The 26,776-nt window shown below is 42.7% G+C and overlaps 3 protein-coding genes and 1 long non-coding RNA gene across 9 annotated transcripts in view; 2 read left to right on the top strand and 2 right to left on the bottom strand.

Moving 5' to 3' along the window:
* Window positions 1-55: 55 nt before the first annotated feature.
* On the bottom strand, window positions 56-16,294 carry nampt1 (nicotinamide phosphoribosyltransferase 1). Its single transcript, XM_054799997.1, has 16 exons — window positions 16,184-16,294; window positions 15,434-15,521; window positions 13,248-13,315; window positions 12,262-12,410; window positions 11,528-11,609; window positions 11,069-11,424; window positions 8,674-8,830; window positions 7,441-7,544; window positions 7,207-7,335; window positions 5,633-5,791; window positions 5,405-5,541; window positions 3,450-3,675; window positions 3,255-3,374; window positions 3,042-3,182; window positions 2,838-2,972; window positions 56-2,089 (listed from the first exon to the last, which is right to left on the bottom strand). Exons 6-16 carry the CDS (start codon window positions 11,120-11,122, stop codon window positions 1,976-1,978), a joined length of 1,476 nt encoding a protein of 491 aa, XP_054655972.1. The 5' UTR covers window positions 11,123-11,424; window positions 11,528-11,609; window positions 12,262-12,410; window positions 13,248-13,315; window positions 15,434-15,521; window positions 16,184-16,294; the 3' UTR covers window positions 56-1,975.
* Window positions 3,193-7,000, top strand: LOC129194701 (uncharacterized). Its single transcript, XR_008573795.1, has 3 exons — window positions 3,193-3,696; window positions 4,846-4,958; window positions 6,055-7,000. It is a non-coding gene; the product is annotated as an uncharacterized LOC129194701 (long non-coding RNA).
* gsap (gamma-secretase activating protein) overlaps window positions 12,074-26,776 on the top strand; it is a 36,019-nt gene continuing 21,316 nt past the window's right edge. For 5 of the 6 annotated variants that reach the window (XR_008573794.1, XR_008573793.1, XM_054799990.1 and 2 more), the window contains exons 1-24: window positions 12,074-12,357; window positions 12,879-12,949; window positions 13,145-13,201; window positions 13,271-13,340; window positions 13,412-13,459; window positions 13,529-13,617; window positions 13,691-13,760; window positions 13,862-13,911; window positions 15,141-15,251; window positions 15,326-15,382; window positions 15,457-15,503; window positions 15,634-15,713; window positions 16,095-16,172; window positions 16,232-16,300; window positions 16,430-16,522; window positions 18,525-18,696; window positions 18,768-18,858; window positions 18,958-19,024; window positions 20,818-20,897; window positions 20,959-21,039; window positions 21,128-21,250; window positions 21,323-21,375; window positions 24,159-24,190; window positions 25,064-25,137. Coding sequence is in view for 4 of the 6 variants with exons in the window: in XM_054799990.1 (XP_054655965.1) it covers window positions 12,270-12,357; window positions 12,879-12,949; window positions 13,145-13,201; window positions 13,271-13,340; window positions 13,412-13,459; window positions 13,529-13,617; window positions 13,691-13,760; window positions 13,862-13,911; window positions 15,141-15,251; window positions 15,326-15,382; window positions 15,457-15,503; window positions 15,634-15,713; window positions 16,095-16,172; window positions 16,232-16,300; window positions 16,430-16,522; window positions 18,525-18,696; window positions 18,768-18,858; window positions 18,958-19,024; window positions 20,818-20,897; window positions 20,959-21,039; window positions 21,128-21,250; window positions 21,323-21,375; window positions 24,159-24,190; window positions 25,064-25,137 (1,851 nt within the window). In the remaining 2 variants the exon portion in view is untranslated. The remainder of the gene's footprint in view (window positions 12,358-12,878; window positions 12,950-13,144; window positions 13,202-13,270; window positions 13,341-13,411; window positions 13,460-13,528; window positions 13,618-13,690; window positions 13,761-13,861; window positions 13,912-15,140; window positions 15,252-15,325; window positions 15,383-15,456; window positions 15,504-15,633; window positions 15,714-16,094; window positions 16,173-16,231; window positions 16,301-16,429; window positions 16,523-18,524; window positions 18,697-18,767; window positions 18,859-18,957; window positions 19,025-20,817; window positions 20,898-20,958; window positions 21,040-21,127; window positions 21,251-21,322; window positions 21,376-24,158; window positions 24,191-25,063; window positions 25,138-26,776) is intronic. The other variant, XM_054799991.1, reaches the window with a different exon arrangement.
* Window positions 18,568-26,776, bottom strand: part of ccdc146 (coiled-coil domain containing 146) — a 62,228-nt gene continuing 54,019 nt past the window's right edge. The window contains exons 28-29 of the transcript XR_008573792.1: window positions 25,022-25,134; window positions 18,568-18,707 (exon numbers count right to left, since the gene is read on the bottom strand). The gene's annotated coding sequence lies outside the window, so the exon portion shown is untranslated. The remainder of the gene's footprint in view (window positions 18,708-25,021; window positions 25,135-26,776) is intronic.

The following is a 26,776-nucleotide window of genomic DNA, read 5'->3' on the forward strand; positions in this document are numbered from 1 at the left end:
GTATTTCAAGATGTGATTTTGTGTACATTTAAAGCCACAAAAATGAATGACAAACTGACAGGTGGCATCTTTAATCGCTGTCGTCGACAAGATAGCGAGGTGGGTCCGTTTAAAAGCGTCGGTGAGAATTTGGGACAACCAACATATACATACGAGGAAGTCAACAACACGTAGAAAAGAAATAATCCACAAGTAACATCCTTAATACAACACACACACACACACACACGTCCAATCAACCAAGCAGATTTGGATGTTTTTTTGGTAGAAACGTGAGAAAAAGAATCCAATCTAATGTGGTAGTTTCTCCCCATCTGCTTTCAGTCCAACTATGTACACGTTGAGAAAGGCAGTATGGCCGCGTGGTTTGTCAATAAGAATATTTACTGCAATATACAAAATAATATTCATCTGAGGTAAGAACAGAGACAGTATCAAAGTGGTCGAATCAACACTGGACTACAAAAAAAAGAAAAAAAAAGCCGTAGAAAGAAACTGATGTGATTTAGAACAGCAAAAGACAGTGCGACGCTACTTCAGGTTGCCGTGAATCCAGTGTGACGGTCAGAGAGGGTGACATCACAGGCTAGGCTAGACTAGGCTAGGCTAGGCTAGGCTAACAGTAGCAATAGATCAGAGTCGACAGGCTAAAAGTCATTGATAGTGGATCATGATGCACGACATTTCATACAACATTTCAACTTTTTCCCCAGTTGTGCTGTATTTTTTAAATGTGCCGTGGGACCATAAGGGGGTGTGGGGGGTAGAAAAGAAGAAAAAAAAAAGCAGCAGAAAAAAGGGTTTGTCCAGGTTGAAATGGCACCAAAAGCATGCGGGTTCTCATGACAATTTGGTGAAAATTAGAAAAGACAAGAAGACAAGATTTAAAATGAAATAAAACATTGAAATAACACATGCATGTAAAACAGCAAATCGGTTCTCATGAGGACAGAAGCTGCCGCCGCGATAAAAGCGTCGCCAGGGTAACGAGGGCTCAGTTTGCCGGCCACGTCTTGAACACCAATACCTGTGATGTCATCAACTCCTACACCAGGGGTGTCCAAACGTTTCCCAGCGAGGGCCGCATACTGAAAAACATCAGGATTGGTGCGGGTGTGAACGCTGCTGATACTGATACACACTAAGCTTCAACTAAAGCAAACTAGAGTCATGTCTAGTAGCATACCTCATTCATAATTCATTGTATTTTGGAAATCAAAAAACTGGACACTTTGGACACCCCTGCTGCACACCTTTGTCGGAAAGTTAAGGCAGTGATGCCGAAGGAAACCGCCAAGGAAATATTCCAAACCTCCTTCTGCAATAAATACTTTGCAAGTGTAATAAGAAATATCCAATCCCAGACTTTGAATTTGCATAAAGGAATAACACACACACACACATCAGAAGCAACATTAAACACACACACACACACATTCACACACTTCATTCCAGTGAAGACAGTTTGTGCGATGTATTGATTCTCCATCTTGGTCATATCAGGAGAGTATTGTGTGTTTGGATGATGGGAATGCTCTACAGTGGCCACTCTACACCTTCGTTTTTTTTAATAGTGCAAAACATTTACGCACCACTCGATAGCTTTTGGCCTTTTTTTTTTGGTAATAATTTGGCGATTAAAAAGAAAAGATTCTTCACACACGAACGCGTCCACGTTGTCGTCTTCAGGGCGACAGAGCAAATCAAGTCATCCGTCCTTCCCGCTTCTTATTCTTCATTTTGTTGTTTTTTATCATTCCTCCCCTGCCTCAAAGTGAACTAGCATTTTTTTGTTTGTTTTAAAGGAAGCCACAGTATGCTTCAAGGGAGGGATGTAATATCAGTGCATGTGACCTCCAGTTTTAAGGGGTGTGACGTCAAGTGAGGCCAAAAGGTGAAGGGCAGACGGAAGAAGGAGGAGGGCGACATGGGAATTCATTCATTAATTCATTCATGACTGACTTTAAGGGTGTGCTCAGTACAGCAGCTCGTCAAGCTCGCTCTCTTTGAGCTTGGCATTGTCTCTGACTTGGTCAAACGTGTACGTCCTCACAATCTTGCCGTTCTGGAAGACCGTGTGCAGCAGGTCCTGGTTGTGGCGGCAAAGTGGGAGGAGCAAGAAGAACATGTCAAAATCAATGCCTGACAGCCAAAAACCCAAACCTTCCTCATTTATTATTATTATTATGCTTTAAGGTCTTCTTTCATCATCCGTGTGTTTTTCTACTACTTTTTGTTGATGTTAAGAACTCACTGCGATGTGAATGTAAATAAATAACTTCATTCAGCTGCTATCCTCACATAAAGCCATGAAACACATCATTTCACACAAGTGATAATGAATATATACAATTCTTTAACACATTTCAAAATACAGTTTAGGTTTGCTGGCTTTGGTGGGTAAGCATGTATTACAGCTTTATAGTATTTGAAAATATCTATGCATGTGTGTGTTTATGTTTATATAAACTTAAAAATATAGATATTTTTGATTTAATTTGACATAATGACATTATATACACATTACATACTGTATAAGGATTCTATTCACAAGTACTGTGGCTCTTTTTGATTGGTCATTATTAGCTGCATTGTGCCTTTTTCAGGTGTAACTTTCTTCAAACTTCTCATTGGCTCCAACGGCCTCATGATTTGAACTATTTTCTAGAAATGTACAGTAAATGTTCCATTCCTCATCATACAGTGAATATACATAATATTCCTCCTAAGCCTGACCTTTGACTGTTCTATTTGGGGTTATTGCGCCACCTGCTGCCTTGTCATGTGATACATTTGCATGGAGAGATGATTATTCTTATTTTGTGGCTATAGCTTACCATGCCATACTCCTCCAGGTCACCTTTACCCTCCTCCAGGGTGACAAACTCCCCGCTTTGAGTCCGGTGCAGAGACAGCCGACCTTTCTTCGACCTCTTGTTGGGGTCTGCCACAGGGTCCTTGAAGACGTTCACCTGCAGCACACAGCACCACATGCATCAACCCCGACGTCTTCGTTCCACGTAGAGCTTCCTGGCTCTCACCCCGAGTCCATTAGTGACCACGTAGCTGCATTTAAAGGAGCAGTTGAGCAGATCCCGGGTCAGTTTCTGCAGCAGAGCCCCTCCGGAGCCAAAGGAAACGTTCTCGATGGACCACCTGTGCTCCTTCATGCCCTCCACTATCTGTTAGAAGAAACACAACGGTCAGAAAAGGGATTGAAACATCCATAAAGAGGATTTTAAGAGTGTGTGTACCTCCTGTAGTGTGTTAATGTCCACTCCGTCTCCTTGGATGACTCGAATGTAAGGAGGCAACACCTTAAAACCTTTAGAGTTCTCCTCAGTGGGGAACTTCTTACCCAGGATCTCCAAAACCTTCACGTTAATTAAAGACACCATCAAGACAAATTCAAACATGACTGACTTTTTTTTTTTTTTTTCAGAGCACACCTTCAATACTGTATCTAGTGGGTTTCCCGAGTCGGGCCGCACGACGAGCGGAGCGTCGGCGCTGCGCTTCTCGATGAGCCCGCGAAGGTCTTCGCCCCAGATCTTCTCGCAGGCGTTGTAGATGTCGTAGCTGTCACTGACGATGGAGACGGGCACGCCGGGGAACTGCTTGATGATGTGCTCAAAGGCGTCTTTCTCGTGGTCCTTGCCCCACGCGGTGATGGTGCTGTGGTGAGACAAAAATACAGTAAGTTTCCCTGTAGTGTCCACCAGGGGACAGCACTGGACCAAGCAGCTAGTTGTGTGAATGCCTATCTTAACACTGGCAGACACTTAGCGCTATGATGCAAGGTTTAGCATGCCAACGTTAGCACGCTATGTTGTCATGAGTAGAAACCTATGTAAACACTTGTGCGTTCATGTTAGGTGTTAGCATGTTAACGCTAGCATGCTAATATTGGCATAGTAGCATTTTTTTGACATTTTCGTAAGTACTAACGAGCAGACACTTAGCTCTACCACGCTGGGTGTTGCAAGTTAACGTTAGCATGCTAATGTTAGCAACATTTCATTTTAGCCGTTTTCATAAGTAGACACTTAGGGTTATCATGCTAGGTACCACATGAGTTTTAAATAGAGGCACGCGCTGCTTTGCCTCTTCTGCTTCGACGCTTACTTTAGTGCTATCATGCTATCATTCATACAGCCGTTTTAAATTTTGGCTGGTTTCTGCGCTGTTTCGCCTCTTCTGCCTCGACACTCGATCTCTTCCTTCAGCTCACGTATTCACACGCGACTTCTCCAGAAATTGTAGATCCTCTAGTTCAGGGGTCACCAACGTGGTGCCCACGGGCACCAGGTAGCCTCCCACGACCACGTGAGGTGCCCGCAAGCCTGCTTTTCATTCAGGTTTTCAGTTACTAATGAAAGAACAGTAGAAAGAAATGCATTCTGAAATACAAAATGTGAGTTGTGGACACCAGTTTTTGTTCATGTTCTGGTAAAACAAGCATATTTGCTTTGTTTGGGTTTAAAATAAGCTCTGAAAATAAATGCTACAAAAATGAGTAGCTCTTGGCCATTTTCATTTTGTAAAAGTAGCTCTCACAAGGAAAAACGTTGGTGACCCCTGCTGTAGTTTATACTTGCGTTTACATGTTTAAATAAATGTAAAGAGACAGTACACCCAGACTACTCACACCAACTCTAATGATTACCTTGCTTGGTGGTGTGTATGCGTGTTACTATGGTGATCATCCCACAATGCGCTGGTGCGGCAATGAAGGATGCGTCGGAGCAGCAGTAACTTAAGCCCTGATGGCAAGGAGGAAGCGTCTGCATGGTGTAAATGGCCTGCCGCCATAAAACAACAGCATGTGTGCGTGTGTGTACACAGGAGGGAAAGCAGACATCACCAGCGACAGCCAATCAGGAATCTTCCCCTCCAGCCAATCGCAGCCCATCGAGACACAAGGCGAGGGGAGCGGGGACACGCAGCAGATGTCGCGGGTATGCTTTGACCACGGCTGATAAATTCCACCAAACACAGTGGTGTATGTTTGTATGTTTTAGGTCACCGGCTTTGATGTGTTTTTTGCAAACTAATCTTTTACAATGCTTGATATTTTAATCATGTTACTAATAATATATATGAATAATATATTCACATTCTCATTTCTTATTTTATTTTTGTCATATCTACTGTAAATCTTACAGTTAAAGACAAAGCTTTCTTTTATTATTAGTATCAATATTTCAGCATCTTCTCTTTACCGTTGGCTCTATTGTATCCATTTATTTATTTCATTTCATTTCTACAATGAGCTGTGGGCCAATAAAAACAATCTGCGGTCCACATATGGCCCTCAGGCCGCCCTTTGGACACGTTAGACAGAAGAGTAGTGTACTGAGTGGAGTGACATGGTACAGTGTGTGTTTGTGTGTGTGCTGTGTACCTGTGTTCTGCAGCAGGTACAGAGAAGCCTGGGACCGGGTCCTTGGTGCCGTAGTACTTCTTAATGACTCCGATGCCGGCAACCGTGTCTGTGCCCTTGAAATTGACCAAGTGAGCAGAGGCGCCAATGCCTGCCGTCTGCAAAACGTAGATAACAAATGACATAAATAAATATACCCCCGCCTCACGCTTTTAATTTTGAATTGCGATGGGGTTTTATCAGCAGCACCTCTTGTGAGGAGACTCCCCGGTAGCCAAAGTCGTGTAGTTTGTACTCGAGTCCCTCTAAGTTCCCAGACGTCTCCAGGAGATACTTGGCAAGGATCTTCTTCTGCTCCCTGGAGTTGGTTGCCACGGTGATGGGGTACCAGATCTGCACCAGGATGGTCTGATGGAGGGGGGAGGGGGGACAGTCCAGATATGTGTTATGTTAAATAGCCCTGCCCTAAACCAACAAGACATTCCTCCATGTTCCCTAATCCACTCCAGACCAACAGAGAATGTGTCGTGCAAACAAGCGGCCGTCCTTGACACACCGTTTCGCCGTGTTGTGAAGGTCGCCAGCTTGCGTGTCGTCGCCGAGGCTGGCTTGTTATCTCGGCTGCGAGAGTTTGTTTTTAATAGTTCGGGTTTGTTTGTCTGTGTTAGCAGGATTACGTCAAAGAAAGAAGTCAGTGACTTCTGTGGCGGGATGAAGCGTGCGACACTTGGAGGACGACAGATATTCCACAGCATTTCTCATGACAAAACATTTGCATGGTACAATTACAATTAGATTGGAATAAATAAATACAGGAGGTGTGTTTACCTGCTTTGTTTTGACACACCTAATAATTACCCCAGCATGAAATTCCCTCACCGAGAGAGGAATAACTTTGAGGCCGACGGCGAAGGGGAGAATGTCAAAAAAGAACACGTACCAGAGTGGAACCTCCTTGTTGACAATGATACAGCTAATTTTATCATCATGCGCGTGTGTTTGCGTGGTTGTTGATCTGTGTATTTATACTAGCTGTGAGGATGTGTGTGTGTGTGTGTGTGTGTGTGTGTGTGTGTGTGTGTGTGTGTGTGTGTGTGTGTGTGTGTGTGTGTGTGAGAATCTCCACCACTGAAAGAAAAAAAATACCCTAATGGTAAGTCATAGTCATGAGATAAAAAGTCGAAATTATGAGATAAAAATTCTAAATTACAAGAAAAAGTCATAATTATGCGATAGGAAAGTCATGGTCGCCTTCGTCACATGGCACATGCGCAGTTTTTATCTCAGAATTAGGACTTTTTATCTCATTATTTCAACTGTTTATCTCTTAATGATCAGTTTTTAAATCTTGTTATTTTGAGTTTTTATCTTATAATTACGACGTTATTTCATAATTGCGACTTTTTTTTTTTGTTTTATTTACACTTGGCTGTAGTGTTGTTTAATGCTGGCTGATCAGTTTGCTTCTTACCGCTTTTACAACACTGGTTGTGTTGCTGCGGTGTTGTGCAATACGTTTGTTGATAAATGACCATGGAGTTAGAGCGCTATGTTTTCTTTTGCACTCTCTCATGCACTCCAAATCATGACGACAGGTTCAAATGAACTTGTTGTATACTGTATGGGTTTTCACATTTGCACTATAATTAGGGCATGTACAGTTTGGATGTCCAAACCTTTTCCCATCAAGGGCCGCTCACATTTTTTTGGGCCTTTTTGCTCTATTTTTGTGCTGCGGGCCAATGAAAAACCAGTCTGAGCCTCAGTCAGAGTCACCTCACGGTGTGTACCACCATTGCACAGAATAAGTGTGCTGGACGAACCTCCACCCAGTTGGTGAGCCAATAGCATTCGGGATCTGTGCTCTCCACCGTGAACAGGACGTTGCCTCGAGGAATGACGCTCCCTTCGGGCACCGCCTTGATTTCTATGGGCAGGTGTCCGCTGTATTTCTGCGAAGAGAACACAAAAGATGTAGTAACATGAATAAAAAGGCTGCATTGTATTCGTGCTAGGTGAAAGGCAGGTGTAGCTAGTATTCTGTGTCAGTCTCGTACCTCCAAAATGTAGTTCCAGCCTTTTTCATTAAAAACATCATCTTGGAAGTGTTCTCGGTACACTTCCTTTGCCTCCTGGATCTTCTCTGGAGTAACTACCTTTCCTGGACACCAGAGGGAGAGGAGGAAAGAAACAGATGAGAAGAAGCCGAAGGCAAAACAACGCTATTTTACTTGCCACTGTTGTAATCCAATTAGAAACATTCCATGCACAACAACAGGGCTTCTTTGTCCACTCACTCTCTCACACACACACACACACACACACACACACACACTCTCTCTCACACACACACGCTTCTTCATATTCTATATTTCCACGTCCATGTTGTCAACACAAAGCGCTTATTTAGTGAGAGATCATCGTTGTCTGTCTAGAAATTAGTACTACAAGACAGGAATGACCACTTATCCATCCATCCATCCATCCATGACGCGGGGGCATGCTGGAGCCTATCCCAGCTGATTTCGTGCGAGAGGCGGGGTACACCCTGGACTGGTCGCCAGCCAATCGCCGGGTGACAGGAATGGCGATTTTGTAAAATTGTTCTTGCCCATTTAAATGCGTCGACACCCCCCCCAATACTAAATATGTATATCCATCTTTGTGCTGTTGTGGGGTCAAGGATGCAAACGGTAAAAAGGTTAATCATTGAGCCTGGTCGGAAGACGGGGAGCAGGGGGGAAGAGCGGGACGATGTGCTCTCATTGGGTGAAAGAGCAGCTGTGCTTTTGTCCCTTTGCCCTATGCCCCCCCTGCATCCCTCCCTTCCCCTGTGCACCTTTGCTGCCACACCATGAAATCCTCTTAAAGAGAGACCATGAAATCTTTTTTTTTGTTGTTTTTACTGACTTGTATTTCTTCCCCTCCTTCCCCAAGGTTGTGTGCTTAAAAATACTATTAATAATAATAATTATTATTGTTGATCTTTTTCTTATTTGGTATTTATTTACATTCATCAATTACATGCATTTGGTTATTAGAATGTACTTGATTATTTTAAATATGAATCATCTTTGTAGAAATACTGTAGTCCCACATTGACTCAAGTGCTAAAATAATCATAAGAATTAATTATATTATCATTTTACTGATTGAATGCAACGTACTATTCAAATGGATGTTACTGTTTAATTATTTCAATTTGTATTTTTTTATGTATCTAATAATAAGTAATACATTTAAGGTCCATGTTGACATCAAGTAAGGAAAAAAAAAAAAGGATGACTTACCTTTAAGATATTTGTGCAGGATGTACTGCAGGCCATAGAACACCGTCTTGTCGTATTTGACCTTCCTGCTTTTCCCGGGATCCGTCCTCTTCTCACGGCACTCAAAATAGGAGTAGACTTTACTTGTGTTGGGGGGGTACTGTTTGTAATGTGTTACCTGTACACACGCGCACACACACACACACACACACACACACACACACACACACACACCAAGGGTCATTCAAGTATACTGGATGTGGTAAGATACAGGTTATTATTGAAGGTACTGTATGTGAGGCTTGTGACTAATCTTGAGGTGTGCTTTATCCTGAACTTGCACAACTGCGCTATTCAATCTTGCAAAAAAAACAAAAAAAACACACACCCACTGCTTACCGATTGCAACAAACTGAATAAAACCGCATAAGATTGTGCTAAAATGTTACAATCAGGGTGCCAAACCACCTCCCCCCCCTCGCACAGGGAGCGCTCATGCCTTATACGGGCACACCTATTAATACTGTATGTAGTGATTGTGTGCCAGTCATTAACTCAACACTGAGGGATTTGAGGATTAAAATCAACTCATGGTGCAATAACTGTGCAACATATCACGCCGAAAACTTGATATCGTGAGCAGATTTCCACCGGAATTCCTGCCAGGATGTTCTCTAAGAATCAACACTGGTCAAAAAAAGACAAGTTAAAATTAGAACCGTCTCTTTCTTTTGCAATCTCGATGGACAAGCCAGAGGTAAAATAAATGTCAACCACCAACTCAGCTTATTTGACCCCTGTCAGTGTCCTTTCAAGGACTCAAAATAGAGTCCAGACATTCACTACGGGACGTGTCACGGCACACACACTCTGTTACCTCGTAGTAATCGTTTGCTATTCTAAAACACAAATCTTGGTGCAATAATAATGAGATTAACGTGACTTCAGGGGTTGAAATGAGCTCCAGTGGGGGGACAGCGTCCATTATCTAAATGTCAAAAGTCCCCCCCCTCCCCCCTTTGTGCATGCTTCCAAACAATAGGCACACACAGCTAGGGGTGTGGGGGGGGTCTCTGTTTCAATTGCAACAGCATGCATTTGTGCACAGTGCTGTAATTTAGTACATATGCTGAGGAAGTTGGCTTAATATTGACTTGATGCATGCTAGCTTGTAACTGGGGGTTTCCAAGTGTCGCACGGTGAGCCTCGCCTCACCTCGGCAAATATAATACATCATGGTCAACCCTACTCCCCCAAAAAAGGGATTTTATGGGGAAATATTTTGCCGAGTCTGCTGTTTCCTCTTTCACATTAGAAACTTTGCCTCTGACATAAACAAAGTTAGCGGCGGTGGACGTTTTCTTTATATTTGTCAAGCTGCTTTACTTCACAATTTGAAAACACCTACACTACATTCCACACTAATGTTTGTGTAAATTGCAGCCATAGACTAGTGTCGCACGGTACGGTGGCCTGGTTGTTACCATTACGGCTTCACAGTCCGGGGAGCCAGGTTAGAATCTCCATTAAGCGGAGTTTGCATGTTCTCGCAGTGCTTGGGGTACACACCCCAAAAACGTGCATGTTAGGCTAATGGTAGACTCAAAATTACCCAAGTGTGAATAGTTGTCTATTGTCCTGCGGACAAGTGGCATACAAAATGAATGGATATTGGAGATATAATCATCACAAAATAGTTTTAAATAACACGTTTTCAATGATAGAAAAAAGTATAATAAAAAAAAAATTATATTCAATTGCAGTGGTGACAGTCCTCCTGTCACGTGACAATTGTTCATCATGGCAACTAGCCTAACAACCATCCTCCTGTCAGCACTTAATGGTCATTTAGTAACCCCCATTCACTATAATAAAACAAATACAATACAAATAACTGTAACTGCCCTAAATAAGATTACACATGATGAAAACGGCCTTGTACACCATGCGTACACTACTATGATGACATGTAGCACCTGGCACCCAGACAACGCAGCTATGTCGCGAAGGTCAAATAGATTTAAACTTTTCATTTTCCCCTTCAGTTTAATCTCCACTGAACAATGGCTGGCTCTGTTAAGGGATAATAATAATAAGCCTGCTTTTACCTCGCGAGTGAGACTTTGCCCCTTGAATGCAGTGAAGCAGACAACCCATGGAGCACTTGCTAGCTAGACGCTAACAATGTTAGCTTTTGAACATCCATCCTCCCTATTGGCTGCCGCGGAAGCTAGCATGCTATCTCATTTGTCCAGTGCGCTCTGCAAAGCTAGCTCGATGCTTTACTGCTCCATTGAAGCTATTTCTCGGCCTGTTTCAATCAGTGCGACGGCCTTGGGACTGATGGTGGAACCACATTGGCCGAATGCACTCCAATCCATCAGCCCCACACTCTCCTCCTCGCCAACACCGGTACCTTGTAGGAATCCGTCGCCAGCATGATGTTGAAGTCGGCGTCCCTGTGCTCCATCTTTGACCCCCTCGGTTGTGAGTCAGTCGCAGCTGTCAATATGTTGTGTTTGCGCGCCGTGCTGTTGCTGCTGCTGCTGCTGCTGCTGCTGCTGCCGGGGAGCTGTTAGCGTAGCTGGGCTAAGGGGGAGGAGGACGTAGGGCTGGGTGCTGGAGAACAAGGCGGGGGAAGGGGCGGGTCGATGGGTCCTTATCAAAATTCCGGAATGGCTCGGCTCCACTCGGTTCTGCCCGGCAACGTCACGACAAGCCAACCAGGAAGTGTGGCGTCACCAAAGATCGCACAGTAAATGATGCCTCACTCTACACGAGAAAGGAGAAAACATGTACTATATTGTAAAACCAATGTAAAAAATAAAAAAAGCAAAATATCAAATGAAAACACACAAAATGAATATTGAATCACCATCGGTGCGAGCCCGGAGTCTGCCCATTGAAAAATAGCGTATACTTCCATCTTGACTCCTTCCATTTCGATGCGGAGTTTTCTGCAGTAATAAAAAAAATTAAAATAAAATGAAAATAATTATATGCATCATGTATCATGAATGCTATGCGAGTATAGAATATAGTACTGGTACAAAAAAGTGGGTGCCCTGTTTTTTCAATCTTCGATGTGACGTGAAAGTCTTAAAGCCAACACAAGAGGGCACTGCTGGTTAGATTTACGCAGCATCAACATATAAATACAAATACTAAATACAAAAAGTAAGAATCGGTTATGCACAAGCTACTAAATAATGATCCCCCTTATTATTATTTGCATCTGCAGGTGTACCTAATGTTGTGTCCAGTGCGTCTATGCATAACAAAGGAATGTTGACACTCCATTGTAAAGTGTGTGTGTGTGACTGGATGGTGGCCAGCGGGGCGGTGAGAGATTCCAACCGGCTGGAGTGATGCCCCCTTTGGCCTATGACAGAACAACACGGGCGGGAAGGGAGGAGACATGTCCTTATGTCATAAAAAAAACTACAAAAAAGTGATGACTGTTATGCGGAGAGGTTAACGCTGGTCTGCTTTCACGTTTAAAAGGGAAAAGTTCAGTCACATGGTGTCAACCCCGGAAATACAACAGCTGCACGCAAAATCGACATACGCCGAACGCCTGTAACTTAAAAAACAGCTGTGTACGTTTACCTGTGCTTATGTTCAAACTGCAGCCAAAGTTGGACTTGAGCAGAGATGTGGAGACAGACATCCTCAGGAAGGAGGCGGCGGTGTGCAGGGCGAAAGGTGAGGCGTACACGTGTTGTCGGTCAGCTGACGTCTCCTCGTCAAGTGTTCAGCTGTACAAGCAAACCGGATTCTATCCAATGCAATTTGTTTCAGCCTTTAGATTGTTTCTGAGCCAAATCATAATATTTCTGGTTATACTAGTAGAAAAACACTTTAATAGGGGAAGTGATTGATCCTCAGGCGTCCCTAAAGCACACAAATTGAGAAAACGCTGCTCTTTGCATTCCTAACTAGATCAGTTATGGACTAAAATGGCAAATATGTAACAGAACTGCAGCAATTAAAATGAGTGACACTTTTAGTAACCTTTAATGGTGCAATACTGCAAGAAATCAGTTGCTTTATTGACATTAACTGTTAAATATTGTTATTGTTGCACTGTGGGTGGTGTTACTTTCATATTTACAGCTTTATTTGTTATTTGCACATTCTATGAAGCTAAAACATGGACAGAGGCACAGTAAAATATAAATGTCATAGGATACTGTCTGCAAATATTCTAATAACTGTGTGCGCAGACTACTGTGGTGCAGTGGAGGTTTTCACCATCAACATTGAGAGAGACGGGGGCATCCTTTACTCCTGGAAGGTTGGTTCATATTATTACTATTTTTACTTGTATTTGTAACACATTTATTGTCATTCATTAGTTTATTATGGGTGGATAATCTTCTAATCTTCTAATGACGGGCCTGCCAAACAGTGTACACATTTTGGCAAAGAGGGGGGAAAAAAAACAATGCCTTTTCTGATGAGTTAATTAGAATCTATCTTCTCCTCAAAGGGGTCAACTGGGACCACCAGGGTTGGCAAATATGACTCAGTCACCAAGCAGAATAAGGTAGTGTGTAATATTTCCTATTTGTGCTGTAGTCGTATTGACATACCTTCTTCCCATGCACGTGTCCAGCTCCTATACACCTTTGACAAGCAGGTGTGTGTCAGCAGCTGCTCCCTAAACAAGGAGGAGACGTTATTAGGTGAGCTTGCACTGATAACCAATCCCTAATTCACATTCAGGAGATATTATCTTTGCCTTTTTGTCTTTCAGCGGTCAGTTTGGCACAAAACAACAGTGGCGAGGAGCACCTCAAACCGAGTAATTCACATTGTCCCCCTGCTTCATTTGCATTACACGATGCATCATCGCTTGGTGTGTCGTTTTCAGTGTCAAAGTGCCTGACGCTGCTGATTGAGATCCATCCCATTAATAACACCAAGGTGCTCAAGGCGGTAGACTGCAGGGTCAAAGTGCAGGTGGAGTGGGCGTACAATGGAGCATCTTAAAAGTGCTTGACTGAAATAATATTTGACTGCTTTCGGCTTTCAGTTCCTTTACCCAGGAACTGACCACAGATCAGTGCTGGAGAGCCACCTGCTGCTGCTGACTGAAGATGGATGTGAGTCTACTGTATCAGAATACTTTATCAAAACTGAGAATTGTTATCTATTTAAGGCAGACTTTAGTTTCTTCCTTCATTTCCCAACACGTGTGTTTCAGATGTGGATCAGTACCATGTCCTGCTGACCAGACATGAAGGTTACAAAGTGGTACGTTTTACTTCAAGGAAAAATGCACTTTTTTGGGATTTTGCCCATCATCCACAGTCCTTATGTGTGACATGAACACACGTCTTTCTCTTTAAAAACAGATAAAAAGAGGCAGTTAATGGCATACACCTATTCCACCTACAAAGACCGCTATTAAAGGGACAGTACGGGTTTTTTGTTGTATGTCATCCCCATCAGCAGTGTAGTATATGACTTACCCACCCACTTCGTCCTGTGAGTGGAGTTCTAGTCGGATTTCGGTGATGAGGAACGTAGTTCCGGTGAGTTGGTGGGGACACTTAAGTAATGAGTTTGGCTTCTCAAAACAATACGCGTTCAAAAGAGTAATACATTTGCGTCACAAAAATGCCTCCTTGAAAAAAATCAGACCTCACAATTGCTCTGTGTTACTTTCTCAACCATCCATTGTTGTGTATGCGTTCCACGGTGTTAAATGCACGGATGCAGTGGTCTTCATCCGCTGTGGAACAATCCTCAGTCTGCACATGTGCAGTAACATGGAGTAGTCCACTGAATGAGAAGGGAAGGGGAATCGGTTGAAATGATCATGATATATTACGCATTTTGATGTCGTTTTAAGCACGTGAATTAAGACTAAAACAGCAAGATGTAATTTAAATTGAAGACGTTTTGATGAGACATTGGACATCTCGAGGCCCTTGGCAATTGCCTGTGTTTGCTTACTTAATGGTAAGTCCACCCATGAAGTCACACTGACTGCTATGATTATCTGCTGGAGACGAGAGGCCTCTTGTCTCCAAAAGGTCCTACACATGCTTATCACCCGATTCAAATAGCCTTGGGGGTCTAGGCATGTGGGTCTGTCTTTCACTGCCTCTGTCCGTCACAGGAGGACGAGATCACCCCTCCCCTTGTATATGTGGTTCCTATATTAACTACCATTTTACTGTGAATAGTCAGACATTTCTCTCAAAGCCATCTGTTCAAGCTGAATTGATTTGTCTCTTTGCATGCATGTTTTATTAAATTGCACCTCTCATTATTCTGTCTCGTCTTTTGTCTGTCTTGGAGCTTGCAGCAGATTTTCCCAGGACAATATCCCCTGGCAAATTCAACACAGCAGGGCTTGAAAATAAATTTAAAAAACCCAAATGGCACAAAATCTCCCTTGGATCTCATTAGGATTAAATGTATTAAAATGTATTCTCCCTCGGCTTCCTCTTGCTCCATATGTTTGTGTCAACCAGCTGATGGCCAATCCTGAGTGTCTTTCCAAAACAGCCGAGCGGCTTGCGGAGGACTTCTGCTGGGTCCAGTGGGACGTGCACACGCAGAGACTCTACTATCTCACCCACATGGTAATGCACTACTCATATATACAGTATGTTTCCACCATGTGTGCTGTAAAAATGGATGCACATGTTTTTCACAGGACAAGTTTCTACTGCGATGCGTGCAGTTCTACGACGACCACAACTGCGAAACTGTGGTAACTGCAACCCCCCCTGCCCGTTGTACAGTATGCACATCATTGTTTTACCTTTATGTGTTGCAAATCAACAGCTGGAGCTTCCATTAGAGCTGCGTGCCAATCCCTTCAGCAGCGTCAAGTAAGGCCACAGCTACTACTGCAATGTACATAAACAGCGTCATTCATTACATTGGTTACTTTGCTATATTCTTCCTGAAATCCACATGCAAATTGAAAGATGTGCTTGTAAACATGTGTGCGTCTCACAGGTTTGTCAACCTCGGTTTTGACCACTTTCACGTTGAGAGGCCAGAGCGAGTCAAGATGGAAGTATTCACAAACAGAATAGGTAAAATTTTAATTAAAAAAAAAAAAAAAAAACATCAGTAAAAATGAGTGTATTATGTCACAAGACTAATGGCAAATATTTCTGTGGTTTTTTTTCTCTTTGGGGAAACAAGAACGTAAGTCCCTCCCCTCCGGCAGTACACAATGAATATTTAATTTGCACTATTTGATTAGAAGTTGATTGATTTTTTTCCTCTTGCCTTGCTGACTGATGCATATTTAATTACAAGATCATGATTTTCAATGGTGCATTGGTACACTAAAAACTATTTTCACTGCTGCCTTTACAAAGACACTACTGCTCAATATTATTAATTTGGAATTATGAATGAATTGTATGACACTGTTATTTTTTTAAATCGTTTTTATTTTTATTATTTAGGAAGCATGTGCGTGTGCTACAGCCAGCCTTCTTGCAACAAACCCGAGCTGATGTACACAGTGGTCTTAGTCCACAAAGGTGTGTGTTACCTGCTGTCACAGAGCTAGAGCTGTGCACTCATTTTGGCCTCTTTTTAGACTGCAGCAAGACTTTCCGGGTCACTTTGGACGACACCACCCACCTCCATCCGCTCTTCATGCCTATAGGTCATACATACACACGTGTTACAGTACATTTCAAAGAATTCCTAAATACAACTGAGCGCATGTGTCATTCATGTCTGCAAAGCAATGCGCACACACACACACACATAATGTTGTTTTATCCACATGCAGGCTACTACATGGTTGTATATCTGCACGCCTGCTTCCTGCACTGCATCAACACCAGGCAGCAGGAGATGCTCTGCCACTCCCTATTCCTGTCTGGTAAGATAAAGCTTTCCACAAAGATCACGTTAGCACTATTTTTCTCATTAATCCTGTCCAACTGAGATATAGTACATTTATAGACGTTTGCAAAGATTGAATGTGTTATAACTGTACCTAAGACCCCAACGCGGACCAAAACTTGTATCTCCCTCGATGAATTCTCCCACTAGGCAGAGCAACACTATACTACTCTGCACTCACTGAATAAAGTTGTTCATGTGTATATAAATACCGGCTTATCGCCAATTAGCGTCTGCTTCCAATTAACGCCTCTTTTCAGTTGAGGTCGGGGGTGTCCAAAGCACGACTCGTGACTGTTTTTTTATTGGCCGGCGGCACATTCTAAAAATATAATTTAATAAGAAAACAAAAAAAAAAAAACAGCAAAAATTTTACAAGAATCAAGTCAACATATTGAGGAAAAAGTTGTGATTTTACTAGAATAACGTCACAATATTAGGACGAAAAAGAATGTCATTTTAGTTGTGTGATGTTGAAATATTAAAGAAAAAAGATGTTTTTTTTTAAAAAGTCATATAATGAGAAACAAAACAAACATCAACTTTCGGAAAAAGTTATAATATTCCGAGAATAAAGTCAAAATATCATGGGAATAAAATCATAATTATGACAAGATAATTTATAAGAATTAAAATACTGTAGTTAGAAAATAAAAAAGCAACAGCAGAAATGGAAAAATCTGCTGTAATTTTCTGAGAATAAAGTCAATATTAAGAAAAAAAACAGTTTTTTTTAGATAATTAGGTTGGGGAAAAGTTATAATATTATGGAGGGAAAGGCTTCTTGAGACGTCATCTGTACTTCTGTGAAGAAGGTGTCGGACGTTTTGCTCCTCATCCGAAGAGCTTCGTCAGCGAACTAATAAGTGCTGGTAGCCTAGGCCTTAAATACAGTAAGAGTAGGCGGAATTGGTGTGCCAACACCCTCCTTCTATTGGTTCCTTACATTAAGCCTGGGCGGAGTAGTGGTCTAATCCTCTCCTGCTGTTAGCACCTCCGATAAAAGGGAAGTGTCGCTCCCTGAGTTGGGTATGAACGACTCTGATACTGGCTCGTTAGCATCTATCGTTCTGTCTCGGCCCTGGCTTCACCGCATTTGTATGACTAAGAGCTGTGGGTTTTGGTCTCAGTAACCTGCTGAACACAGGGTCCAAATTAAACCTCAAACCACCATTCCGATTCAATGATGGGTTCTGTTGTTTGACAAAAATAGCTTCCTTTACTCCTCTTTCAAACCATCTGTTTTCTTTGGCCAAAATCTTTACATCGCTGTCCTGACAAGAGTGATTGGTTGCTTTAAGGTGTAGATGTACCGCTGATTGAGGCCCACTAGAATTGTCCCTGCGATGTTGATAAAGCCTTTTTTGGAGCATTTGCTTAGTTTCCCCAATGTAGTGCTCTTTGCATTCCTCATCTTTACAGTGGATGGAATAGACCACATTGCTGTTTTTGGTTTGGAGCCTTGTCTTTAGGATGCACTAATTTTTGTCTCAGGGTATTTACTGGTTTGAAATAGGTAGGAATTTTGTGTTGCCATAAGATCCTCTGGAGTTTTTCGGAGACCCCAGCTACATAAGGGACTACCACTCCTCTCCTTTTTGCTTCTGTGGGCTTTTGGGTTTCTTTCCCTACTCTCTTCTTTTGACATTTGTTAAAAGCCCACCGCGGGTACCCACAGGTTGAGAGCGCTCTCTGGACATGTTGTGTCTCCTTTTTCCTTCCCTCAGCACTAGTTGGTATTTGTTCTGCTCTATGTTGGAGGGTCCTAATAGCCCCTAGTTTATGTTGTATTATTATTATTATTATTATTATATTATGAGAATGAAGTCGTACTATTCAAAAAAGAATATTTACAATGATTATTTAAGAGGAAAGATTAAATATTTGGACACCCCTGGTTAAGGTACATAATCACCACGGCCATTTAGAGTGTTTATGGTATGTTGTGTTTTTTTATTCCTACCTTTTGTCTTTTTCAGGCAATGATGCAGTTTTAGGCCTCCCATCAAAGTCCGGAAGGTTGACAGTGGTGCACGCAGAGGAGGAGGAGTCCAGCACGGCCGTGTTGGACCTATCCAGCGGGACTATCTATGGTGTCCAGCTAAACCCCGCCTACTTGATGCAGATTCTACGATCTGGCACGCCTTCCAGGTGCGCTCCACCTATAGGTGAATGACACAAGTAGTGGTATGGTTTTCATTTCTACATTTCTAACTCCCAAGGAGGCCCAACAATATGACCGACGCTCAGCGGTTGGCTGCCCTTCACTGCCTGCTTCTTCACAAGGGAAGTGACCCAAACATGGAGCTAGAGGTATGCACTGAACCACCAACACTGACATTTACCTGGAAACAACTCTTTATGCATAAAAGAAACATGGAGACAAATATTCAGTAGTTGTACTACCTCCAGATTATTGAGTGGCTGTGTGACAACACAGTGCTGGAGTCCTTTGACCAGATCCAGGAGTTCATTCTAGGTGAGTACAAGACAAGCACTCGGTTCCTTAACTCATCTTTAACTCAGCCTCCCTGGGAAAGTCTATTCCAGGGTGCTAGAGAGACGGGCACGACCTCTGCTACAGGAGGTGCAAAGTGGTTTTCGGCCCGTTCGCGGAACACTGGACCATCTCTACACCCATGCAAGGGTACTGGAGGGTGCATGAGAGTTTGCCCAACCAGTCTACATGTGATTTGTAGACTTGGAAAAGGCATTCGACCGTGTCCCTCGCAGTGTCCTGTGTGGGGTGCTCCGGGAGTACGAGATTGGCGGCGTGCTACTACGTGCCATTGGGTTCTTGTACGACCGGAGCAGGAGCCTGGTTCGCATTGCCAGCAGTAAGTCCAGCCTGTTTCCAGTGAACGTTGGCCTCTACCAAGGCTGCCCTTTGTCACCAATTCTGTTCCTAATTTTCACGGACAGAATTTGTAGGTGCAGCCAAGGCGTCGAGGGAGTCCAGTTCGGGGGCCTAAGGCTCTCGTCTCTGCTATTTGCAAATGATGTGGTCCTGATGGCCCCACCGGGCTGTGACCTTCAGCGTTTATTGGGGCGGTTTGCATCTGAGTATGAAGCTTCTGGGATGAGACTCAGCACCTCCAAATCCCAGGCCATGGTTCTCAGTCGGAATAGGGTGGATTGGGAATGAGGTCCTGCCCCAGGTGGAGGACTTCAAGTATCTTGGGGTCTTGTTCACGAGTGAGGGAAGGTTGGAGCGTGAAGTCGACGGGCGGATCGGCGCAGCATCTGCAGTAATGCGGTCGCTGTACTGGATCGTAGTGGTGAAGAGAGAACGTAGCCGGAAGGCAAAGCTCTCGATTTATCGGTCGATCTATGTTCCAATGTTGGGTCGTGACTGAAAGAACGAGATTGCGGATTCAAGCGGCTGAAATAAGTTTCCTCCGTAGGGCGGCTGGACTCACCCAAAGAGATAGGATGAGGAGCTCAGTCATCCGGGAGGGGCTCAGAGTAGAGCCGCTGCTCCTTCACATTGAGAGGAGCCAGTCGAGGCGGCTAGTCCGGATGCCTCCCGGACGCCTCCCTGGTCCTGTTCAGGGCATGCCCAGCCGGGAGAAGGCCCCGGGGCAGACCTAAGACACGCTGGAGAATTGTGTCTCACAGCTGGCCTGGGAACGCCTTGGTGTCCTCCCGGTGGAACTGGAAGAGGTGGCTGGGGACCGGGAAGTCTGGGCTTCCCTACAGAGACTGCTGCCCCTGTGACCCGGACCCGGATAAGCGGAGGAAAATGGATGGATGGAATGTTTCTTTAACTCATGCAATCACAGCCATTATTCAAAAGACAACTCCTTCACTACCGGCCAATTTAAATGATTTTGACTGATTTTTTATATACAGTATAATATTGTGTTCTATGGCTATATAAACATGGAACCTCCAAAAGAAACATTAGACTCTCGTCTTTCATCAGGAAAAAAGTATGTTTCTACCTTTTTTCCGTTGTTCAGTAAACAGCAGTAGAACATACTGTAGGTAAGTTTCAGCAAACAACAAGAGAAGGGAGAAAAACAGCTTTCACTTTGACACAAGTTGTTGACAAGTTGTATGACAGCTCAACTATTTAAACAAATGTACTACAACATAAACAACACAAAAACGGGTTGTTTTACATCAAAATAACAATTTATTTACAAATATAACACCAATACGTAAATACGCCTTTGGGATCGGGCATTTGTGTTTATAAAAACGTATAACTACGTCTTTGGTATTGAATGAGTTAATAAAGCTACTCTTTCTTTGTTGTTTCCTCTGCAGCATTTTTGTACAGAATAAGCTACAAGAGGTCACTCAATCTGGATAAACTGCTGCCGTGCTCCTCTGTGTTTGATAAGAAGGTAACCCAAATGCAGATTTTTTTGTCATCTTAGCACCTTGCTCACATATTTGACCTTGCAGGAGGTACCTGCTTGTCTGACGGAGGTTCCCGGTGTGCTGTGCACCACTGAGCTGCACACAGAGACTGTTTTCAAAGGGAAGGTAATGGACATTGGAACTATTATTTGGGATTTTCGCACCAGCTGCTGTTTTTCAGACTCGTTTATGCAGGCAGTGTGGCTGCGTGCAGGCCAGAAGTCTCCAGGGTTTCTGGTCCGAGCTGCAGTGGAACACCGAGCGGACTAAATATTTCGATGCCGACCCCAACCCCAGATACAGAACCTCACACGCTCAGGCCGACTGGACTAAACTGGTAACGAGCAAATGGACGCACAACTTTGAAGAACTTTTCCAATGCGTCCAGTGATGCTAGCATATCTCCTAGGTGACTGCGAGACCATCCAGTCACATGACCCATGTGTTGGACAACACTAAGAAGTAGGTCTGCATTTATTCCTGTTATTTTAATATGTTTATTGATTTTGAGTGACATTTGACACAAGCGATGACTCAGTCAGTACTTTTCATGCGATCTTTAAAAGTGTTCATAGCAAGAAGCCGATTGATTTTAAATGGCCAACATGGCATGGCTGAGGTAACGAGGGGTCAAAGTCAAAGATGAAGTAAGCCCCATAACACAGCAAAATTGATTTTGAGAGCTTTTCAACTCAAGAGGTAGCCGTGGTTAAACGCTAAAGCAGGCCTGCCTTCCACTTGTCATCATTTCGAGTGACATAGCATGGAGCCTATTGATTTTAAATACTCAACGTGAGCTTAGAGTTGCAGGGGGCAACAGTCCTTGCTTGTTTCCAGCTACTTTGCTGCCGTGCTTCAGAAGTTCATGTTAGAGCAAGACGCCTGTTGATTTTGCGTTCTGCACGTTTTCTATAACTTACTTTGCATATTGCAGCATTTGTCGTATTTTGCACAAACAGTGCATCCAGTGGCATCACAGTGACAGAAGCATCATGTGTTCATGCATTACTTGGGACGCTCCGATGGATCGGCCACCGATCAGTATCGGACTATTTCCGTGGAAAAGTAATTTGCCTTTCAATGCCGATCACAAAAAATGATCACCTGTGGCTCGCACTATTGCAGCCTTTAAATCCCTGTGTGCAGTGTAGAGTCCCCCTCCCCCGTTCCCTTTCCTCCACACAGCGCAGGCACGTCTGCTGTGTGGAACTTGCCATTTGAGAGAGTGATGTAAAGTTTGCATCACAACACAACACATGCCACATGCAGTAGCACGTTAAAAAGCTTTAGTTTAATACGCCATTTGAAGAACAAACGCTTAACAGAGTATGTTGCGTTTTCGAGGCTCACTGTGCAGCATCAGTCAAACGGCAGCTAACTTTTCCACAACATCCGTGGCCAATAGCACTCATCATAAATCACCTGAAAAATGTACAGTTAATTCATGTGCCTGTATTGGTCGATCTCGCGCATGGATGATTAGTATCGGAATCGGCAGCACAAAACCCTAATCGGACATCCCTATTCATTATCAATATCGGTAAGGAAGTCAAAAAGCCCATATAGAGCATCAGGCTCGGCGGCTGATTTGCCTCGGGGGAGGATGCCGCTGGGAGCGACAACGAAAGAGGGAGAGAGATTGGCAGCGTGTGTGGCGAGGGAATTATGGGGCTGTTTGGTTCCGACACTGAAGAAGACGACTTTAGTGGTTTTAGTTCCCAGGAGGACGAGGACAGCGATGAATGACTTTTCTGGTAGGCTACTGTTTAACCAGCCGTATTACACACACAGTTTGGAAGTGAGCATTTTTTAAATTAACTCATTCAACACCAACGACGTAGTTATACGTAAACCCAAACGGCCGATCCCAAAGGCGTATTTATATGACTTTTACGTATTTTTGCGCGGGAGGCTAAAAGAGATGACGCAGCTCCCCACTCATGCATGTGGCTGTAGAGTAGTATTAGCCATAAAAACGGCCACTAGATGGCAGAGGTGCATTTGATAAGAGCTCAGCAGCTATTGTGTAAATAGAAAACTCACACATGAGGAGGAAGTGGAAGAGCATGGATGAGTGTAGCGTGCGGAAGGTTACGCATTGTAGGGAAATTTTAACCCACGCACACGCGCGTGCTGGTTTAATTCATCTTGCACACAGATTACACTGGAGCACATCACATTTCACAACTCAATTCATAGTTCCGCATAAGCTTATTTAATCCTACCCCTCATCTGTTTCACATCAGTTGCAATGCATTTGTTTGTCCTGTATTCCAAATGTACTTCTTGCCTATTGTAGGCACAGAGGAAAGTGACGAGGCAATATAACCATATTGTGCAAAAATAGTCAAGGTTTATACTTACTATACGGTAAAGAAACTATACAGACTTAATGATAGTAATAAATGGATAATAGCTGATAAAATACTTGACAGAGACACAGTTTGGTAATGAGTGAGTACAGACAATGTACTCAGCAGAAATGAAGAGTTAGTAGTCAATGTAAGAGTGGTTAGACATACTGTAGCATTGCATGCACACAGTGCTTCAGGTGTCTTCTTCCTTGTACTTTATAAACATCAACTGCTTGTACTGGTTCTTCAAATTGCTTAGTTCCTCACTCAGTCTGCTCCACAGCTGGATTCTACTTCCATTCTATGTGAAAATTGTAAATAGTTCATGGCGTTATATTTGTAAATAAATTGTCATTTTTGTGTTTTTTATGCTGTTTTGTAGTTGTCTTTTTGCAAAAAGCTGTTTTTCTTCCTTTTTTTGTCGGGGACTGATATTTTCCTGAAACTTACTTATGTTCTACTGCTGATTACTAAAGAACGGAAAAAGGTAGAAATAAACTTTTTTTTTCTGATGAAAGACAGGAGTCTACTCCTAGGTTCCGTGTTTATATCGCCACAGAACACAATATTCAGTGTGACTTGAAAGATCAGCCAAAATGGTCTAAAGTGGCCGGTACTGAGGGGGATGTCTTTTGAAAAATGGCTAGTTTAAAAAATCTTTCTATGTATGAAATATCCCATGTTATGATGTGGACACCTGCAGGTTATACACCGGTGCGATCAATAGTCCGGAAATTACGGCAGACATTTTCTGGTCATCCTGTCAGCTGTAGTTATCAAAATGATAGTCATTTTTTTTTGTCTGTCCTGATAATTCCATGTAAGCACAAAAATCGTATTGATTTTGATCGATACACTAAGGCTAAGGTAACTTTTCTTTGTGTTTTGCAGGGTTCTTTCCATGTTGGACAACTGGCGTCTTGGTGAGGCACACAACAATCAAGCAAAACTAGCAGGAGTGTGAGGTCACATTCTTCAACAGAACCATTTATCTTGAGGTTAAGGCCAAAAAAAAAAAAAAAGTGATGAAAAGGAGACGCAAAGGAGGGATTAAAAATGAAGTAACAGAGCAGGAGGTGAGGTGAAGAATGCTGCGGTTATGTAACAGTGCTTCCTATTATTGGGCCTCCTGTGTGCAGATGTTCAGCGTTTACCTCGTTCAATGTGGATAGATGATATCACATCTTCTCCGGTCATCTTATCACATGCATTTCGTACGTTGTAAATCAAAAATTGTGGTCTTGAATTTGTTAAGCATGCACGTTTCTGCCCAACTAGCGCGGCTGATTAGCTTTCATCACTCATTCATTATTCATTAACCTGCAGGCTTTATTTCCAATTAGTCTCCAAAATGTCAAGTGTGTAGTGGAAAATGTTAAAACTAAAAAAAAAAAACAGTTATTAAAATATTTACGTAGTGATGTCTGGAATTGGATGTTTTTTTCCAGGAGAGAGTGGATAATATATGTAAAAAAAAAAAAAAAAAAGAAAGTAGCTAATGCACATTTAAGTTTCATGTGCAAACTGTATCATATGACACATCAAAAAGGCGTCCTCTTGCGTGATTAAATAAAGATTATAAACGTAAGTCTGGAATTATTCATTCGCACACAGCGGGGGGGGCCTCGTAGCGCCCTCCCCCATGCCACCCGCCAAGCTTTGTGATGTTTTTTTCAAAGCCAACGCACCCCAAAAAGAATCCATGAATGTCTTCCTCCAATCTCGCCATGTTTCTACTGCTAATAATGACTAACCTCAAACTCCAGACGCGTCAATTGTTTCCTTTTTTTCCTCAGCGTCCCCTCGAGACAGGAAGCTGGTGCCGCTTTTCCAAGAGGAAGACCACCGCCAGAGGGTGCTCATCGGCCTGGTGAGGAAAAGCGCAACGATGAATGGCGGCAAACGGAAACACTAACATTAAAGCGTTTGGACAAAATCAAATGAAGGTTATGCTAATTATCGATATCGAGGTCTTAGGTTAACTTTTGGAACCTATTCGCAATCATTTGTTAGTAATGATTTGGACACGCTAACCAGTGTGAATGAATGCGTGTGAATGAATGGCCAAGCCTCATGAGGTGGGGGAAAAACATAAAATGGGCAAAAAAAAGGAATAATAAAAGGAGAAAAGGAATACAAATTATATGTGACGTATAAGAGTACTCAGGACTATGACATCATGAAAGACAAAATATGTATGATGCATGTTAAATGCTATAGGTTAAATGTATATTAAATGTTATAGGTAGCCTTAATGTCTGGATTATGCTCAACGATCTGATGTTGGAATTAGTTGAAAAATGTACTTGAGTAATTAAGATCAAAGGAATATCCTTAAGTTAATTTGTTTTCTGGAAAAATTGGAATTTGGGGAAAAATTTCAGAAATGTGCAAACGTGGGAAGTTTGAAAAATGGCCCATTCATTTTCAGTGGGAAAAATTACATGGAATTTTTGTATTTTTGGAAAATCTGGGAAATTTTTGAAAAAGCTGAAATGGTATAGGATTCCCGAACGAGCTGAACGATTTGATGCTTGAATGGTGTGAATTTGTTGAAAATTGATGGAGGAGTTCGCGGACAAAAATTGGCGGAATAAATTTAAAAAAATGGTGGAGAAACTTATATGTGTGAATGCCACCATGAGGGCATTCACACAAGAATATAGTTCAAAAAATGTGCATTAACTGTTGACATGAAGCCGGTTATGTTAAGAGTCTGTGGAAACATGGTTGGTGGGAGGGAGTTCCACAACCTGGCTGTTCTTGGGATGCAGGAAGGAACATGGACTTGGGAATATTGACTACGTAGGGGTGACTTCTCACAGAAGATCGCGTTATGCATGCATTTGTTGTTTCAGCAGGCAGGATTCGAGCTATTTCAGTGGATGGCTTCATGAAGAAGTGTCTGTAAAAGCACAAAAGGGTGCGACTTTCCTATGTTCAAATGGAAGAATTCCTGCTGTCAGTGGTTCCTCGATTTTTAGTAATCAGAGGGCTTTCCACTGCAGCCTGTCTAATAGTGTCTTCAGTGAATAAAAGTAACCTAAAAATAGTCATTTATCCCTTTCATTCCTCATTTATATGCATTTACAATTGTTTTATGCATGTAAAACTATAATCACAAAACTATAAAAATGTGTATTGTCTTAACATTTTTGAGTCAACCAGTGATGCCATCATAGACGTAGGACAGCTAATAGGATGCTAACAAGGAAGGATCTTTTGCGATTTAAAAAACGACATTAAGAACACAGCTGGACTCATGCAGCGTTTTACCAACATGACAAGTTGCGCCATATTGTACATCAACAGGGGAATACGCGAAAACCGAGACAAAATTGTGGCGTGAATGTTCAACGTTAACCGGAAAAACACGCTAACTGAGGCGGATGGTAACCAAGGTTCCACTGTATTTCTTCATGAAAGCCCTTACCCTAGTTTGCATTTTTTTTCTCGACAAACAACGTATGAGCCTTGCAGTGTTGGTAAAGAAAATGTAGATATAAATA

Source organism: Dunckerocampus dactyliophorus, chromosome 15, assembly GCF_027744805.1.
Source record: "Dunckerocampus dactyliophorus isolate RoL2022-P2 chromosome 15, RoL_Ddac_1.1, whole genome shotgun sequence".
Taxonomy (NCBI): Eukaryota; Metazoa; Chordata; class Actinopteri; order Syngnathiformes; family Syngnathidae; genus Dunckerocampus; species Dunckerocampus dactyliophorus.